A 20,121-nucleotide genomic window follows, 5' to 3' on the forward strand; every position below is an offset into this window, starting at 1 on the left:
TTGTGAACACAGCTAGAGCAACCCTAAATGCGAATCCTTCAAATTTCTTCCGCTCCCTACATGATTACCAAAATATCTCTTACTTAACAGCCAATTTTGAAATGTTGGGGGCAAAACAGATTTTACCATGTCAGCTGTTCAGTACATTCTTCGGCAATTGGCACTGATATATTGCTATCATCTGCCTCATTTCTGATCACTGGTGTACGGGTTGATGATGTTGATTATTATAATATTAATTGTTTTAAAAGTGTTTTTTATTTAAAAATATATTAAAATTTTATTTTATATTTTTAATATAATTACATTAAAATAATCTTAAAAAATAATAATTTAAAATAAAGAAAAAAAAATCAAAAGCCTTTAACCTTAATTAAGTTTTGATTCATAAATTATTAGACTTTTTTCTCGAAAATGTTTCTTTTGAGAAAGAGATTGTGCTAACATTTTATTTTTAACATTATTTAATTTATTAAATTAAAAAAGAGTAAAAAGTAATTTTTTATATAATCAAATTTCAATTTTTTCCACTTTATTAATAACGGATTTCACAATAAGAATTTTATTTTTTTTATTTGATGGACATTCTATTAATAATTTAGTAGACTATAGCAAAGACATTACTTTATTGAAAAAAATAGAGATATAGACATTGAAATGAAATAATAGGAAGTAGAAACATTGAGTCAGATGACGGCTAAAGACTTAATATACTCTTCTTAACTTTTATTATACTGGAGGGTTTTTTATTATGACAAGAGACTTGTTTTGCCGGGGAGCGTGAAAGTCACTTCGTTAACTCACTGAATCAGTGATCAAGTTTACTCATTTTACCAATTCAAGATTGTAATTGTGTAAAGCCCAATCCAATTTTTAATTTTTCACGACTTCATCACCTAGACGATGAAGGAAATACAAATTGGACACTTGAGGGTCTAGCTCAAGCGGTCAACTACAAGGCTTGCTTTGCGACTATCCCGAGTTCGATTCTCAAGAATATCAATCTGTTACACCCGCGGTGCCTTACCTGTCTACTAGGCTTGCAGGATGTTCAGTGGGCCCGGAGATTAGTCGTGGTGCGTGTAAGCTGGCCGGGACACCCCGAGTTAAAAAAAAAAAAAAAAAAGGAATTACAAATTGGATATTGTATATAGCTTTCCCTTTGCACGTGTTCCTAGCACCTATCTCTCTCTTACCTCTGTGTGTAAAAATTTTCCTTCATACATATCGGTGAGCTACATACAAACAATCATTGGATAAATCTTCATTGCCATATCTAGTTGGCTCTTGGTCTCATGTTCAATTCTCGAATTACCTTTTCAACTATTCATAAAATTTCTTAGATGTTTTTTTGTGGATATGATGTTAATTAACCAATATAGTGAATGGATAGTGTTGCCTCTATAAACACTTCCATTGTTATTTCTCAGATATTTTAAACTATCTATATTTTTTATGGTTTTTTTCCACTGTTGAGTAACAAGATTAGATGTGAAAGTTTGAAAGAGTTGGATTTGCCTTTCTAATATTGATGATTAAGTTTATGTTTGGTGATGGCTTTTGTTAATACGGTCTAAAAAAACAGGTTTTTTAAAAAAATCACTTCTAGTTATGGTTTTAAAAAAGTAATTCTTCAAAAGAATGTATTTGGTTAAAACAATTATTATAGCTTTTTGTATGCAAAATAAGTGAAAAGCAAATCTTCACAAAACTAATTTTCATAGTACTTTAACTTTTACAAAACTAATTTTTAAAATATAATTACAAGCAAGGTCAGTGCAAATAATAGGCTAACAAAACAATTTTTTTTCTACGTCACTACGTGGCTAGATAAAAAGCAAATACTACCATAATATCAAATAATTTCCTTAACAGTTTTTGCACCTTACGGTTCCTTTCTCTTAAATAATGTTTGGTAATATTGTAGTTTCTATTTTTTGCTCAACTACCAAGAAAAAAAAACTATTTAGTTAACCAAAAAGCTAATGCTTTTTTTCATTAGATCCATCGTGTAATTATATTTCAATTTTTAATTTTGTAGTAAAAACCTTTTAAAAAAAAATTAAAATTATAAAAACTACTATAATGCCAAGGTTAGCAGGGGTAGGCATTGTTTGAAAGAGCAGCTGGACCACACTCTTCTAAATTTTTGTTTTCTTCTTAAAACAATTTAAATCAATATTTTTTAATATTTTTTTAATTTTTTTTAATGTGCTGATATTAATAATATAAAAATTATAAAATAATATTATTTTGATGTATTTTTAAATAATTTTTTTTAAAAAATAATATTTATCATATTTCCAAACACGTTCCCAATCTTTTGCCAAAAAAACAAAGCAATATAAACTAGTGAGCTTATCTAGAAACCAAGCAAAATCTGAATGTATTGCCACATTATCTTATTCTCCTAGAACCAGATTAATTTGAACGAGAAGGATATATTAAATTGTAATATATTTTTTTGAGATGTCATAAAAACTACCGTTATCACTAAAAAGTCTGAGCATATTGCATAAACTCTATTTTGTATCTAAAATATTTTTAAAATTAAGGGAGTGATTTTAAGAATATCAAGATATTTTGGATATAAAAATAATTTTTTATAATATATATATACATATATAAACATAAAACAATTTTTTAAAAATTATTAAATTCTTAGATGATTCGTATAATTTTATAATATCTCACTGGATTTTTTCGTAATTTATCCAAAAAGATATATTCTCAAATTTTGCTAAATGCCCTAAACTCAAGGCCAATTTATTGAATATGAAAAATGGCAAATGGTTATACTTTGCCACAATCCACAGCCAGCACACGCACCTTCCATGCCCACGTGTTCTTTTTTTGTTCCCTTAAGCGAAATAGTAATATTATTGGATTAGAAATACAATTTATTTAAGGGAAAAAAATACTGAAATAGTGGAGATTCTGGAGAAGGAAGCTTCTCAGACTCCTACAAGATCACAAGGATGGAACTTTCGTGGATTTTTATTCCATGTAAAATAGTTAGATACTTAACAACGAAGTTTTCCCAAACAAGGAATTCCCACCACCTTAAATTGACGTGGATACACACTATGATTAATGAATGAATAACTGGACGCCAGATGTCAACTTATACTAATATGGAACCTTGTACAATGATCATTGCTTCCGTTTTTAAATTAGTGTCAACAAAAATCATTTTTTATATATAATGTTGGTAAAAATTTAAGGATTGTTTCGTATCATTTTTTATTTTTCATTTTTTTTAATTTAAATTTTTTTTTTATCATACAATTCTTTGTTTTTTCAAAGAATGTATTTAGGTCTTTTTGTTTCACGAAAAGTAATTTTCTGAAAATCATTTTTTAAACTTTTTTGTATTTATTTGTTATTAAAAAAATTGATTAATAGAAAACACTTTCTAGTATGAAAAAATTTTACTTTGGTTTTTAGAAAAGTGTTTTTTTTTTTATTTTAAAGGAAAAATATTTTCCATAAATTATGAAAAAATTATAAATGTTACGTTATTTGCTAATTATATTGAATTTGATCTTCAAACTTTTGATTACTATACATTTTGTTTTGATTTTTTTTTTCAATTTCATCCCTTAAAATTTTATTTAATTTAATTTTTATATCAACTTTGGTTCTCATTTTTATAATTGTTATTTTCTTTTTTCTTATCATTTTCTTAATTGATATTTTTTAACTATCAGATTTGGTCCTCATTCTTTTAATTGTTGTTTATTTTATTTAAAATAATTTATAAAATTGTATTTTTTTTTAATTTCATCATCTTTCAACTTTTTTTTATGTTAGATTTAATCTCTATTATTTTGATTGTTAGTTATTTTACCTGAGATAATTTATGAAATTGTATATTTTTTTTCAATTTTATTCTCATTCAATTTTTTTAATTTATAAAATTTATTCCTCGTTATTTTAATAAATTTGAAAAAAAATATTAACAATTTATTTTCTAACTCATTTTCCATGACATGGCCAAACATTGAAAAATATTTTCCATCTTATTTTTCATGATACTACCAAATATCATAAAATAATTCACTTTTAAAAAATCATTTTAAAAAAAATCACTTTCTAAAATGAAACTACTTTCCAATAAGCAAATGGGATCTTGGTCTAAATCAGATATTTACTTTCTAAAAAGAAACTATTTTTCAACAAATAAATAGGATCTTAGTCTAAATTAGATATTCAATTTACCTTGATTGATGACTTTTAAAGAGAAAGTTAATATGCAGGAAAAACACTATATATATATGCCCCTGTTTATCGTTGATTGTAATAGGAAATGACAAATTTGCCCTATAAAAACTCTTAATAAGTTGTATTTTTAGGGGTAAAATAGTCTTTTTCATATGTCATTTTTAATTGTTAAAGGATGTCCTAGTTTTTTCATTATTTTTTTTGCATAGTAAAATGACGTTATTAACCTTAAATAACATAATCATTTAATCATGGTCTAGGTTTTTTTTTATCATTTCATATTTTTTTCTACAATATAATTACTTTATTACCTACTGATTCAATTTTTCAAAAGTTTGACTAGAGGGGCTTGCTCATAATTTTAAAATGATTTTTTTATAATAATATTGGGTTCTTGAGATTAACATAGTATTTTTGAAAAAAACAAAAAGCTGGCGACACATGTATTGCATGTATTAGCCGCTTTGCCACCTTTGAGCAACACCTATGAATGACTTTGGTGGTAAAAATGTGATTTCACCGAGCCTTTTGATTCGTCTCGGCCTTCTCTTTTTGTCTGTACAACACGTGTAGTTGTTCGACCTTTGTCGTGTCATCAATATCTTTTTTTTTTTTCTTCTCTTTCCTCCTGTAAATCCATGCTTGCCATCCACATTCTCATATAAGCCCTTCAAGTTATTTTCTTTTGATATTGTCCCTTGTTTTGTTATTTTTTTTATTTTATTAACTTTAGTTTTGCTTACAAATTCATTCTTCTTTAATTTTTTATTGTCTATTAGATTTTGTTATCATTCTTTTGATATTTTTATTTAAGTTTTTTTTAAAATTTTTTTGCTCTTTTCAATTTCACCATTTATTTTTTTCTCATTCCATACTTGATGTTCATTTTTTTTTTGTGTTTTTTATTTGCTTTGGTTATTTTTTCAAGTTGATAATTGTTTTGCCAATTTCATGATCTGACATTAAATTGGTTGACAATTGAAATTTTTAACTGGACCCAGGTTTTCAATTTCATGGATTATGAATTTAGAATATTGACCCAGGTTTAAAAGATTTGCTCGGATCAATTATTATAGGTTGAAACAGTAAATTTACTATTTTTTCCTACAATGACTTTCATACTCACCCTCATTCAATTATTATGGACTAGCCACCTCTTAATTGATTGAGATTAATGCCTATAAATGCAAAACAAAACTTAATTTGAGTCCAATTTTTTTTTATTTTAAAAATCACTTTTAAAGTTTGATTTCAAAGGCTTAATAGTCATCTCAAGAGCAATATGATCCTTTACTTAATGTTGATAATAATTTTAAAAAAACTATTTTTTTTCTAATTTCATCAATTAATATTGAATTAGTTGAAAAATAGACCTCATGGATTTTTTTTTTTTGCATTGTTTGTGGGTTACCACGGTCTCAAACAAATGTTAATTCTATGATTGATGCTTAAAATTATGAGTATCTAATTTTTATCATATAATTAAGTAAAAATTATTTTTTAAAAGAGTTATTAAACACAACTTCATGAGTTGTGTGTGGCTGAGGTCATCCAATATGCCATCATCTCAATATTTTTTTTTTGTTTTTCTTTGTAAGTGAACCCATGCTTTTGTGGTCATTTGAGTTTCCTTTAAACTAACTAAGCTAACTCTTATATAGTTTCATTAGAAATTCACGCCAGGCAAAGAGTAAGGTCAAGTGATTTCAAGATTTATCTGCTTGCTTGGGTTTAATAGCATTACCAAAAAAATCCTATGCTCTCAGTGTTTTTTTTTATATTAAAAAAAATTTAATTTAGCCCGCGACAAAGCACAAGTTAACAAACCAGTGTTATCTAAACTTGGAGTTCTTATCTTGTCCTTTATCCAATCCAAGTCAAACTCCTTGGTGTACTGACTCTTCACTCAATCACCACCTTGGGTAATTATTTGAACTCGATTTTATGCTAACTGTATATCTAGTGAGTATCTGGTAGTGCAATAACTTTTTGTTTTTGGATGTGTTTCAAAAATACATTTTACTTTTAAAATTAAGATTAATATATTTAGTGTTTTCAATAATTTTGATGTGCTGATATTTTAAATAAAAAAATATTTTTGATGTATTTTTAAGTGAAAAATACTTTAAAAAAACATTTTGTATTACAATACCAAACACACATCTATTCTTAAAGGCTTGTATGATATTTTGGTAGCAGTTTTTTTTTTGAAGTATTTTTTATTTTGAAATGCTTTAAAAACAATATTGTTTTATTTTTTTAAATTTATTTTAATATCATTATATTAAAACAATCTAAAAATATAAAAAATTAATTTGCAACCAAAAAAAATTATTTTTTTAAAAACACTTTTGCACCTAATAAATAGAGATACTGATCAGAACCTAAAAATTATTCGAAGGGTACGTTTCACTTAAAAAAAATATTTTAGAGAATATATAAGTCATATTTTATTACATTTCAACTCATAACTACCAAACAATTCCTATCAGCTTAAATAAAGAAAGAAAGAAAAGAAACTAGACAACCCATCGAATTAATGTCGTGTTTGCATTTAAAACGATTAAGGTGCTTTTTACGAGAGAAAACGATTAATGTAGGTGTGAAATTGATGTAATTTTCTCTAGTAAATTGACGGAATTTTCGTTTTTTCTCTAATAGAGAACGATTCTTAATTGTAGTTTTTTAGAGGGAGAAATACTTCGAAATACTTCTAAGTTCTACATTAAGTTTAAATAATTGATAATTTTAACTAATCCGATAAGCAACGGCTAAAATTCCATTGCAGACGCCGGTATATAACTTTCAGCTCCTCTATTCCACGACGCAACGCGAAATTGAACCGGCAATGGTCAACACGCCAGCCACCACAATCCTACCTTTATAAATTTCAAAAACTCATTTTTTTTTCAATTAATAAAAACTTCTAAATTAGTCAATTTTTCATCCTCTCTCTCTCTCTCTCTCTAGCCCCCATTTTTGCCTCCTTTTGATCTCCCTCCCTCCCTCCCTCCCTCCCTACCTCGATCACTAGAAAACGATCTCTGCAACTATCGTTTTTGGATCCGCCGATCAAGCAAAGACTAGAAAAGAGAGAGAATCGGAGGCTTTCGAGTTTTGATTAATCGTCGACATGTCGTTCTCGGATTCTGATTCGTCGTCTGCTTACGGTGGCGACTACAGGAATTTTAGACAAATCAGCCGTGAACGTAACTTCAATATCTCCTTCTCTATCCATGTTTTCAATTTTAGGTTCAGTTTGGTTGATTCTAAAGCAAGCAATATGATCTTGTGCTCTTTTTTTTTTGTTGTTTAGTTCAATGGAGTGATAATTTAGTTTATTTTAAGCTTCAAACCTAGTTGAGTATTTTGTAATGTAATGTAAAATGATAGGAAATTTTGTTATTTCTGATAACTGATCAGCACCTAATAAATAGAGATACTGGCCAAATTTAGTTAGGGTTTGTCATCTCAGTCGCTAGGAATTTGTTGAATTGCTACCTTATATCGAGAAGAATGAAATAATTTGTGCTGGAGATTTCGATTTTAATCTGGCGAAGGTTAGTAGCTAATGCGATATCTGTATCTTTGTTTGGATTCTATAAATTTTGAAGTTGAGATTATTGGAGTTGAATATCTTATTTCTCTAAGAAGAATGGCTTTGATATGAGAAAATTTCTGCTCATTGGAACAAGTTGCTTGCTAAACAGACGAAAGCTTAATGGATCACCTTGAATTGGTTGATGCTGTTAATTTCTTTTTTTGAATTTGTGAGAAAACCAGGAAGGGAATGTCGTCTGTCATTCTAAGTTTATATTTCTTTTCAGGTTTATTGCATGAAATGCTTCGATCAGCCAAAACAGGGAACTCAAAATCAACTTGGAAGGTACCTCACCTGGTCCTATCAAATCGTCATTATTTTGCAATGCCTATAATCTATACTGTTTTCTTAATACCACTTAGATAGAGTAAATGTTCTTGTATTTGATGAAGTTTCAAATAAAAATCCTAACATTTCACGGCATCTCAAATTGATTTTCCTATCAATCTTAGAAACACGACACCTATGTTCTGATACAAATGGTACATGTCCATCTCGTGTCAACTGTAGCTTGAGTGTATCCAGACGAAATTAACTGATAGTGAAAATTTGGGACTCTATTAGAATCATGCATGGTTACCTTACCCAATGATTGCTCAGTTTAGACAACTGTTTTGCTACATTTTTACGTGATTAGAGTTATCCTACCATCGTTTTCCATCTTTTAGAATGTGCATTTCTCGTTAATGTCAGTTCTTGAATCTCTTACCTGCAGGTTCTCATCATGGACAGACTTACTGTGAAGATCATGTCATACTCATGCAAGATGGCTGATATCACGCAGGAAGGAGTTTCATGTAAGGAATAAAAGGGAAACTCTTAAAATTTGTGATAGTTCGGAACATTTCATTACAATTATTAAAATCCATTTGAGAGTTGGAGAAATGTTTGCTTTTTTGTAGTTTTTATGTGCAAAATATTGCTTGGCATGTATTGTATGCATTTAGATCACTTTAGAGAGCAGGCGGTTGCTAGCATCAAAGAATATTATTCTAGTATTTGTTGAGATGAAGTTCTTTCATTGAATATCATGTCATTAAAATAAATGATTTAATTTCACACATGGCTATCCATTGAAGCATTTCATTCTCCATACAACCATACCAGAATTCTGATTGTTGTAAATTACTGAAACATGTTGCTCTACAATATGATATTCTCTTAGCTTATGTGTAAAATTCCTCAAATTGCAGTGCAAATGGGATTATATGGTTTAAACTACGGGAGAATGAGCATTTGAATTTTAATTGCTGCATTCACCATTCACCTAGTTGCTTGATTATCATTTTTCTCATTGCAGTGGTAGAAGACATATACAGAAGAAGGCAGCCGTTGCCCTCCATGGATGCTATATACTTCATCCAACCAACAAAAGAGAAGTAATATATTTTCCTTTGGTTGACTTTCCATGTTCATTATCCTGCCCTTAAAAAAGAAAAAAAGGAAAATTGGTTTTTTGGAGCTTTTCCAATTTAATCGCTTCGCAGCAATTGGGACTTGCCTGAATAACATTAAGGCATATTTAATTTATCTTGAATAGATTGTATATAGAGCACGAGAGAGATTATAAATCTGAATTTTAGTTCTTAAGGCAGGTGAACGACTTTTTGAAATGCACTCAGTTTAGTAAACATGATCCTCATCCCTTTCGGGTATTGTCTCTTATTATTAACTAGTTTACTTAGTCTAGTTGATAGGTTGACTAAGGGACTTTACCTCATGATGCCTGTGCTCCACGTTGAATTTTTTGTTTTGTTTTTATTTAGTAATTCTTACACACATTACTTTTTGTGATACCTAGTAGCCTGTGCAATTTTATCACATCTTTAAAGAAAGAATTGAAGTTCTTATCTGCAGTGAAGGCAATGTATGGGGCCTTGTCTCCCTGACTCTTGTTTTTTCTGTCCTCATGTTGCTAATTTTGTCTCTTATTTTATTTAAATAATGCTGGTGGTGTTCTTTCTTTCTTTCTTCCTATATATATATATATATATATATTTTGTTATCATAAGGGGTTGTGTTCTTACTATTAGTTTTATTTTGCAGTGTTATCATGTTCTTGTCAGACATGGCTGGGAAATCGCCTTTGTACAAAAAGTATGTGAATAATTTTTATTCATTGTTCTCTGGGAGTCAATTTTAACCTTTGAAAGTCCAAATTTACTAATTATTCTCAACTTGTTTTTTTTCTTGTCTGTATATGAAGGGCATTTGTTTTCTTCAGTTCCCCTATATCAAGAGAACTGGTTTCTCATATCAAGAAAGATTCAAGTGTATTAACTCGCATAGGTGCATTGAGAGAGGTATAGGTCTCGTTCTCATTAAAAATTTTGGTCCTTTGGATCAATAATTGTGCTGAAGCAATTTGATTTATCAGCTAGATATATGTTCTCTTGATCCATCATTGTTTTAAAGCTTACAAATTGATATTGACATATTTCTTATTTTGATGTGTGAGCTATGCAGATGAATTTGGAGTATTTTGCTATAGATAGCCAGGTTTGGTGATGCTACTTCATTTTTCCGGTTCAATATCATATGCAAAATATTGATTATCTTTTCTATTTTCTTATTCATTAAATTATAAAAATACCTCTTTTGCTGAGGAAAAGCACTTTTGTCAGGTTGAGTTTCCAGCAATGCTTTAGAGATGCCTGATTTCATCAATGATATTTAGCAGCTCCCATGTTTCTTTTGTTTACAACCAGAAATTAGTGTCACTAAGATTGATTTTTAGAGCTAGATACTATCTTTTATTTGAAAGTAGTCATCTTTATTTTCTCCAGTGCAACATGGCATGTCAAAAGGCACACGACATGGCAATCTGTAACAATTCCATTTTCTGACACTAAGTAGCTTTTTTGGTATTTATGCTTCTTCTTCTTCTCAAGAAAGCTTCTGGTGTGTCTTGAGCCTATAACTCCACGAGAGAGATGGGATTGGAAGCTTCAGTCAGCTTATAAAAAATAAAGAGCTTGTGAAAAAGAAAAGGAAAAGAGAGAGAAATAAAGATGCAATTGTTCATGCACCTGGTGTTTATGCCACAGTGACCTGTGATTATTTTTAGGGTAACTTAATGACCAAGCTCCAATGCGAGGTTTCTGAAGATCCAGTCAATCAATGATGATGCCAATGTGTCACAGATAACTTGAAACTGCACAACCTTTTTATGGAAAATAATCTTTGTTTTTCTTTTTTAAATAACTCCCCCAAGGGATAGTTTGAGCAATTGAAAGCAGCTAGTATTTTATTTTCATTTTTTGTAAACAATTATTTTTTATATAAACTTATTGTTTGATCCTTTTCACAAATTTCTGATCACAGTTCAAGAAGCTTGTTTCTTTTGTTTGTGAATTTTTCTTATGTCAATCCATAATTTCCTTTTCTTGCGCCTATCTTCATTATGTTATTCTTTTCCCATTAGTGGTGATATGTTGTTCCACACAGGGTTTTATTACTGACAATGAAAGGGCTTTAGAGGAACTTTTTGGGGATGATGAGGATAGTCACAAAGGTGATGCGTGTTTGAATGTGATGGCTTCTCGCATCGCTACAGTTTTTGCTTCACTGCGGGTATATAGAATGGCTTCCATATGTTGATTCACAATCTCTTGATAATATTCTTAGGCATGCTTATGTCTATTTTTCAGGAATTTCCTTTTGTGAGATTTCGTGCTGCCAGGTCCCTTGATGTAACAACAATGACAACCTCCCGTGATCTAATTCCTACAAAGCTTGCTGCTAGAATTTGGGATTCTCTAACACAATATAAGCAAAAGATTGAACACTTTCCCCAGACAGAAACCTGTGAACTGCTCATCCTGGATAGATCTATAGATCAGGTCTTTAAATGCACGTTGCTTATAAACTCATTACTTGCTTTTTGCATAGCTTGGTTTTGTTGCTTATGTGCAAATTTCACAATTTTTAGATTGCTCCTGTCATACATGAGTGGACATATGATGCCATGTGCCATGATCTGTTGAATATGGAGGGAAATAAATATGTGCATGAGGTAAGTCAATAGTTGAGAGTTCTATCTATACTCTTGGATTTTCTGATTTGCTGTTGGATCTCTTTGGGATACTATTATCAAGGAGTTTCCCTATTCAGGTTCCCGGAAAAGCAGGTGGTCCACCTGAAAAAAAGGAAGTTCTTTTGGAGGAACATGATCCTGTTTGGCTTGAGCTTCGGCATGCACACATAGCATTTGTATGTATAGTTCCTTTGCATTTGTTAGATTTTAAACATCCACCTGGTGAATGCTCTAATCCTTGGTTTCCTTATTAGGCTAGTGAGCGGTTGCACGAGAAGATGACCAACTTTGTATCAAAAAATAAAGCAGCCAAAATCCAACATGGTTCAAGGTTGATGAAATTGTTTTATTATGTAAATTGCTGACCATTATCATGATGTCATTTGTGTTATATTTTGTTAGTTTCATTGACTTTAACCTCACAGGAGCATTGATTAATGGTTCAAAATTCACAAATGAGTTAATTTAATAAAAAACTCAGTCCCTCTGCCTAACAATAAAGGGATGAGTAAGAAAAGGAGACCTATCAGGACACAAGTTTTCAAATGCATGAAGTGACTCGTGGTAGTTATAAGATGTTGCTCTAATTACTGATCTGTGTTACATTGATATTAGAATTGTTTCATTAAGTTGTTTATTTTTTCAATTTATTTTTTATGGAGGGTTTTACGAATCTTCTTTTTATTTTTTCCTCTTTAGTTTTTCAGAGCTCTTGTCCTGTGTGCTCACTTCTTGTGATCCCAACTTCATTTTTTCATGTCTTGCTTGGAACCACCTGGTTCATAATATTAAGCATCCTGAAATTCCATTACCAAATGGTCTAGAGGCATTTTTTATGAAAAGAAAAGAAGATTAGTTATTGGAAAACAGGGAAAAGTTGACATTGCGAACAGTAATCTGTCATCCATACCTACTCATTTGTCTCCTCTGGAAGTGCCCACGTCAAGGGAGGGTTGAGAAATTTTGGATTTTCGGAGGAACTGGTTTGGATGATGAGTAGAAGTATTTTAATGATGGTATGGACGATAATTTCAGGTGCTACTTGTTGATGTTGGAATTGGGGACCTCCTGGATGACACACACACACACGTGAAGTTTTGTAATTGAGGGATTGTTTTTCAAGGAGGGAGGTGGCTGTGAAGTATGGGGAATGAGTGGATGGATGGCAGATGCTGTAAGAAGTTAAAAATATCAGTGGAGTTAGTAGAATAACTGATACTTGTTATCTTAAAGAGAAATGTTCTTCCTTGTTTATATAAGTTCCCCTGGAGCTTAGGAATGGATATATGGTTGTTTCTATACCAGATTATTAGTTGCTGTGATGGTATATCTCCAACCTTGAAGTTTATCTGTTGTGTAGAGATGGTGGTGAACTTTCTACACGGGACTTGCAACAGATGGTTCAAGCATTGCCTCAATACAGTGAACAGATTGACAAGCTCTCTCTCCATGTAGAGGTTAGTTTATTTCTTCTGACAAGGAACTGCTCTTTTTTCTCTTTTAGTTGGCACATTTGTAACAAGCACATTTGTAACATAAGGAATACAATTATAATATGATGCTCTTATTTCCAAACCTGGTTCAGAAATTTAACTTCATTCTTCCTACTTGTTTAGCAAAATGACTAATGGGCTTCTAGACTACTTTGCCAGCATATGCTTTTTGCAAGGCAATTTGACATATAGTGTAGCTATTATACTTTGTGGTTATTTGAAACTAATTTCTCCATTCTAGATATCCTTTCCAAACAACTTTTTTGATGAATGAATAGCTATTTTAATGGATGTGTATTTGAACTCCAGGCCTTTTCTTGGAGATGGTGTGCAGTTACCACTAGGTTATGCCTAGGTCTCATCCCTAAAGATTGAATGTTGGTGTCTTGCAAATGAACAATGCTTGGCCTAATGACACTATGATATTGCCATTTAATGCTCATGCTTGATGTTATCTCTGAATCCTAAAGTTCTTTGGCTTTAATGTAAACTCCCCCCCCTCCCCCCCCAATGGTTAAGAGGTTGTTGATTCTCTTTGCTTATTAGCTCAAATGTTAGGTATTTGATGGAGGGCTGATGCAGATTTTATGTGTAAATCTGATCAGTAATAAACAAGATTGAGGTTATTGACCAAATTGCATTCTGCTCTAATTGAATTCCCTAACCATTCCATTACTAACTCAAATTAATGAGGCAAGATACTATTTGAGTGCTTTATTGATTGTTGCTTTCATCGTAGATTTTATCAAGACTTTGCTCAATTGATTTTAGGTGACTTGTTAATTGATAAATTTACTCAACCCAACAAGTCTCATAATTATGAAGCTTCACTGGAAATATCATCTAAAAGTAGGTTCTTCAATTCTTCCTCTTCCCTCCCTTTCCGCATGTCGCTTTTGAGTTTCAAATATTTTCACAACACATTATATGAACTTTCCTTCAATACCAATGAGTGGAACTTTTTCCTTGCTGGAAATGCCAGTAGATATTTGGTTCTGTATTTTATTTGCATGGTTTTTAGTAACTTTGAAATTGTACAATGGATAGACTACCATAGGAGTTATTGTTGTTGCATTTCCGGGTTCCAGATAAGAAGTTAATTATGTGCTCTGCTTAGAACCCATTATTCATGGGAGCACAAATGAAGTTCAGTTTTTTTTGCAAGATGGAAGCACATATTGCAATTAGCTTAAATTGTACTATTTAGTTTTTCTCCTCTTTTGAATACATTTGGAATAGTGTGTAATCAGAAAGAGAAAGAAGACCCACTGGTTTATGAAATTTGCAAGTGGTCCATGGCTTTATACAAATTGTGTTTTATGGATGCAGATTGCTGGAAAAATTAATAGAATTATCAGGGAGTCGGGGCTTCGAGAGCTTGGTCAACTAGAGCAGGACCTGGTTTTTGGAGATGCGGGAATGAAAGATGTTATTAAATTTCTGACTACGAAAGAGGTAAAACTTGTGGTAAATTGTAATGGGTGCATTTCAACTTGCCAATAATATTTATAAAGTAGGAGTCCCACTCTTTTGCAGGATGCAACTCGTGAAAATAAGTTGCGGTTGTTGATGGTTCTTGCAGCTGTTTTTCCTGAGAAGCTTGAGGGTGAAAGGGGTCTTAATATAATGAAGGTACTTTTCTTTGTTTTTGTGCTGGTTTTCATTTTCTTATACTGTTTTGAGGTCAGCCTGCAGAGCTTTTGAGACCTTTTGAATTCCTGATTTGATGTTATTGAGAACATTTTCCTTGCACATCAGAACTAATTTTATGAATTTATTTTAGCTGGCAAGATTACCACAGGATGACATGAGTGCTGTGAATAATATGAGATTGCTTGCGGGGGCATCAGATACCAAAAAAAAATCAACTGGGGCTTTTTCCCTGAAGTTTGATATTCATAAGGTGAACACAAATGTTTGTTGAAATGCTGTATCTGATCGTCAATTTTGAAGCTTACTCTTTCTTTTCTTCTTCCCAATCAATTGCCAGAAGAAGCGTGCTGCCAGGAAAGACCGCACTGGTGAGGAAGAAACAACATGGCAGTTGTCCCGCTTTTACCCCATGATAGAGGTACATCCGAGTTCTTCTTATTTGATTTTTCATGTACAGTTACACTTTTTATGCTTTACTAGTTTTTCTGCATGTGCATTGCACATGACCCACACATGATAAGTTGATTTTATCTCTTTAAAGTATTTATTATTTTAAAATGTTAGCCTCGAGCCTTTTTAAAGAATTTAAAAAACTTGAATGCATGGAAAGAAAGAAGCACCAAGGTGTCAATCAAAACCAATGTTATGGATGAAAATAATTCAATAACCTAAATATATCAAATATTCCTAGTAAAAAAATTGATCTTTTATTAAATTCTAAGGATTTAAACAATCAAAATTTTGATATTGCATAATAACATTGTTTTGTCTTTACTAGACATGAGCCTTCGCTAGTTGACATTTTTTTTCTTTGTAAAAAATGATGTCTAGGTGCTGCAATCATGTTTTAAAAAAAATAAAAGAATAATGACTCGGGTTATAGCCCCCGATTGAGCCTCATAAATCTGATTTTATTTTAATTAGATGATAAAAGAATAAGCAATGATAGTAAACATACAATTTTTTTAAGAAAAGATCATGATATCTTGAGAAAAAAACCTTTGGAATTACAAAATTAGATAAAAAGACAAAAAAAAGGGTTCGAGTCAACTTAAGGTAGCGCGATAGACATGTAACCTGAGTAATAAAAGGTGAGTCAACTTGTAAAACCTATGTCTCATGTCATAAGATCGAGATACCTCAATAGAAAAACAATAAAAAAAAAAGAAGCTAATATCAAACGATGAAATAAAGAAAAAGAAGTAAAAAAAAAGATGTTGACCTGTGTTAACTTTTCAAACTCATGATCTAAGTCGCTAGACTAGAACATATATGGAAAAATCATGAAGTCCAATACGTTACAATTCAAACGTTGAAGGATGAAATCAAATTTTTTTTTTTACATAAAATGATAATTAAAAGAATGAGTGTAAAAATCAACAAAAAATAAATTAGAGGATGACCCAAAATTTTCGATGGAAAGGTTAAATCGAAAAGAAAATTAACTTTAAAAAAAAATCAAAAGAATAAGAACTAAGTTGAAATAAATAATACAACATAAACTTGGATTGAATGATGAAATTAAAAATAAACAGAACTCTTACAAAAGGACTATGAAAAAAAATTAGAAATCAAAACAATAAGAGATCAAATTGAAAAAATAATGTATAACAAATTGAAATTAAATGACTAAATAGAAAACAATTAAAACTTCTATAAAAAGGCAAAAAACAAAAATTAGAAATCAAAGAATAAGGACTATAACTAAAATACAAAAAAACAAAGATAAAATTGTATTTTTTAGAGGAGAGAGGAAAGAAAAAAAAGTCTATTGAAGACAAATTGTCTTGCTGCCACTGACATGTGTTGTACTTTGAGGAAGAAAACATGGCGACGCTTCCAATTAACAATGGAAAGACAGGTTGCTACCGGAGGCTTTACCCACGCCGCTCAAAGAGCAAGAGTGTCTCCCATGTACTGGCATGTAGAAAGGACACATCAATAATTTTTTTAAATTAAAAAATCAATAATCAACATGAAAAGACCAAAACCACACAAAAAGATTATAATCAGGAAGGATCTAGTCTTATGGCAGAAAAATCAGCCTAAGGATACTATTAAAAAAATAACATTGGGTCCGATTGCAATTATAAGTCATTTCTTAAGATTGTTTGGTAGAAAGTTTTTATTCAACCTTTTTAGTTATAACAATACATATGATTTTTAGTTCATCAAACAAATTTAATAAAATACCTTTTTGCAACTCTAAAAAATTACTCAAGTAATGATTATTCATGTTATAATTCACTTAAAGATAATGCAATCATAGGGATAAGTTTGTTAAAAATTATATAAAAAAAACACAATAAATTTACCAAATTTAAAACACATGGATTTGATTGGACAAAATTTGGAAAACAAGGTCTAAATATCAAATTTAGTATGTGTTGGGTAATGTGATGCAGTATGCTTTTGCAAAAAGTGCTTTTCAATTGGAAATTCATCGAAGAACATCTAAAAAAAATATTAATTTGATGTCTTTTCAGACGAAGAACAGTTTGAAAAATACTTTGAAAATCAAGTTAAACTGCAAAAACAAAAATACTCCCTTAAATCATACAAACACAAGGATAAGTTCAAGTATTCTTTCAAGTAGAAAACATTTTAAAGTTTCTTATCTCATATTCTTATAAAATTAAGGTAATTTCTTCTATCTAGATAATGTATCTATTATTCCGATATTTTCTTTTAATATATTTGTATTCCATATTAATAAATTCTACAAATTTAGTTGTTTTTTTCCCTATACATTTGTGATACAATTGATTGAATATTGCTATTGAAAAAATCTCTCATATCTCAAAAATTAGAAAGAAAAAAATAATTTATAATAAATCATAATATACTAATGATAAGTATTCTTAGATAATATTTCTTTTTATGTTTCTTACATCAACCGAAATAATGAAGTTTTCTTTAACTATTCCAATCTTTTTTCCCCCTTTAATACTATTTTAAAGAATTATGAAGTAGCATTCTCAAAAAAAAAAAAAAAAAAGAGAGAGAAAAACAAAAAAAGTTTTAAGAATTAGCAGGCACGAAGTAATGTTCCTTCTAATCTCTATCTTCCAACAAGAAGTTAAACCAAACTAAACATCATATGCTGCTGAGTAGTTGTGTTATTTTTGACAGCCTCGATGTCTTGACTGTTGGTAAGATTATATGAAAAGATGGCACTCACCTAATGCAAATCTTTTTTCAGGAACTTATTGATAAACTTAACAAAGGAGAACTGTCCAAGGATGAATATCCATGTATGAATGACCCAAGCCCATCTTTCCATGGGACATCCCAGTCTACACCAATGCATCATGTTCCAGCTCCCCATTCAAAACGGACACCAACATGGGCTCGACCACGGAGCTCCGATGATGGTTATTCAAGGTAATATTTCTTATTCTTCCATGCGTAGTCTATTGAATATTCATGAATAGTGGGAAAATAAAGCATGGATTTCAACTCTTGATAAGTTCTTATTTAAACCAAACACATCTATTGGATCTTTTGTTATGCTCCTTTGATCTATCAGTCATTGAATTCCCTGCTTGGTTATGATCTCCTGATTGATTTAGTTAATTGCTTGTATGAGCTCGTTATGCCACCATAGTGCTTTATGCCTGTCTTTGGAGTGTCAAGGAACTTGATAGGCTAAGAGTAACTTAATTATCCCTGTGGCTATATTTGTAATATCATTGCTTTGTGCTACCCTGCAGTGATTCAATTCTAAGACACGCATCTAGTGATTTTAAAAAGATGGGCCAGCGTATTTTTGTATTCATTGTAGGTGGAGCTACGAGATCTGAGGTAAGAACATGTTGAATCCCAAATCAATGATTATGGCTGTCCTTTTGGCTTGTTTAGTGTTTTAACTCTTAACTAATCTCCAGCTAAGAGTTTGCCACAAGCTCACGAGCAAATTACAGAGGGAAGTAATTTTGGGTTCTTCAAGCCTTGATGATCCTCCACAATTTATTACGGTAACTAGTTTTCCATGGAGCCTCCAATGATCCATATATATTGTTATGTGAGCTGAACATCTGACCAAAATATAATGCAATTGATTTTAAATTGCAGAAGCTCAAACTGCTGACAGCAAATGAACTTTCGCTGGATGATCTGCAGATATAAATGTGCCGGGATTAGATGGTGAATGTGATGTTTTTCTAGGTTTCTGACCCCATTTGTAATTTCATCAACAATTCTTACATTTTATGATATCCAATTTTTAATGTAAAATATCTGCCCCTTGATAGTCATAGTAGTGTGGTTCGTGTTTAATGTTACAGGAAAAATTCTGCCCAAGGCTGTAGCTTGTGTTCTGTAATACATGCCGGAGCTGCTGGGAAATTTATGATGTCTATAATGCTACCTTACTAATTAAAACAGGAAAAAAAAAATCATTTGAATTACGAGGTCCTTTACAATCTATAATAGTGACCAGATGTCATGGCATGCTGGTTTGATCATGTTGGATATTATGTTATAAATGTGCCTACAAATCTCCTCTGTATTCCAGAGAGCTTAACTGTGAAGGTTGTTTGGGTTCAGCGGCTCTTCATTTCATCTTGAGGAGGTGGGTTCTTGCATGCTTTGCATTGACTATGGAGTGAAATTTAAAGATAAAAGTCAACACAGTATCATGGGGATGAAGAAGAAAAAAGTCTAATTATCAATAGGCCAGTCCAAGCAAGCTGGCAATAAGAATTAATTTTCTTATCTATGGTCATAGCGAGTAAATATAAATATTTATTTTTAATCGTTGATTGATTGATGAGTTGAATAAAATATTATAAGTTAGGGTTTTAATATATGTATTAAGAAAACATAATTTTTAGATAAATACAACAAAATGTGGATTATAAATAATTTTCTATGTATTGGATGATTTTAAGTTAGAGCATACATAGAAGAAAATTAACTTGTATGTACTGTATGAAAATTAATAAGATATTTACCTTAATAAATAATGGTAGAGCTTTCTTTTACTGCTATTAAAGGTTATCAATACAGAAACAATAAAAATGACGAGGAGTTGTGGAAAACTAAAGTGTTTCAACTATCGGATGCTCATAATTAATTTCGAGCACGTATATTCTCGAGTTCCAGGTGATTTT

The 20,121-nt window shown here is 30.9% G+C and overlaps 1 protein-coding gene across 1 annotated transcript; it reads left to right on the plus strand.

The window, feature by feature from the left end:
• The first annotated feature begins 6,997 nt into the window (after window positions 1–6,997).
• Window positions 6,998–19,416, plus strand: LOC118028554 (SNARE-interacting protein KEULE). The gene is made up of 21 exons (XM_035032170.2): window positions 6,998–7,433; window positions 8,052–8,110; window positions 8,541–8,622; window positions 9,126–9,204; window positions 9,872–9,922; window positions 10,032–10,128; window positions 10,292–10,324; window positions 11,273–11,398; window positions 11,476–11,667; window positions 11,757–11,840; window positions 11,939–12,037; window positions 12,116–12,192; window positions 13,222–13,318; window positions 14,684–14,809; window positions 14,891–14,986; window positions 15,138–15,257; window positions 15,345–15,425; window positions 18,210–18,391; window positions 18,721–18,811; window positions 18,895–18,984; window positions 19,082–19,416. The coding sequence occupies exons 1-21, from the start codon at window positions 7,358–7,360 to the stop codon at window positions 19,133–19,135; spliced, it is 1,992 nt and encodes a 663-aa protein (XP_034888061.1). The 5' UTR covers window positions 6,998–7,357; the 3' UTR covers window positions 19,136–19,416.
• The last annotated feature ends 705 nt before the right edge of the window (window positions 19,417–20,121 follow it).

This window comes from Populus alba, chromosome 3, assembly GCF_005239225.2.
Source record: "Populus alba chromosome 3, ASM523922v2, whole genome shotgun sequence".
Classification (NCBI taxonomy): Eukaryota; Viridiplantae; Streptophyta; class Magnoliopsida; order Malpighiales; family Salicaceae; genus Populus; species Populus alba.

Coding starts and splice junctions, on each gene's coding strand:
- LOC118028554 (XM_035032170.2), top strand. CDS start 7,358: ATGTCGTTCTCGGATTCTGATTCGTCGTCTGCTTACGGTGGCGACTAC. Junction 9,205..9,871: donor ATCCAACCAACAAAAGAGAA/GTAATATATTTT, acceptor TTTATTTTGCAG/TGTTATCATGTTCTTGTCAG. Junction 15,426..18,209: donor GCTTTTACCCCATGATAGAG/GTACATCCGAGT, acceptor ATCTTTTTTCAG/GAACTTATTGATAAACTTAA.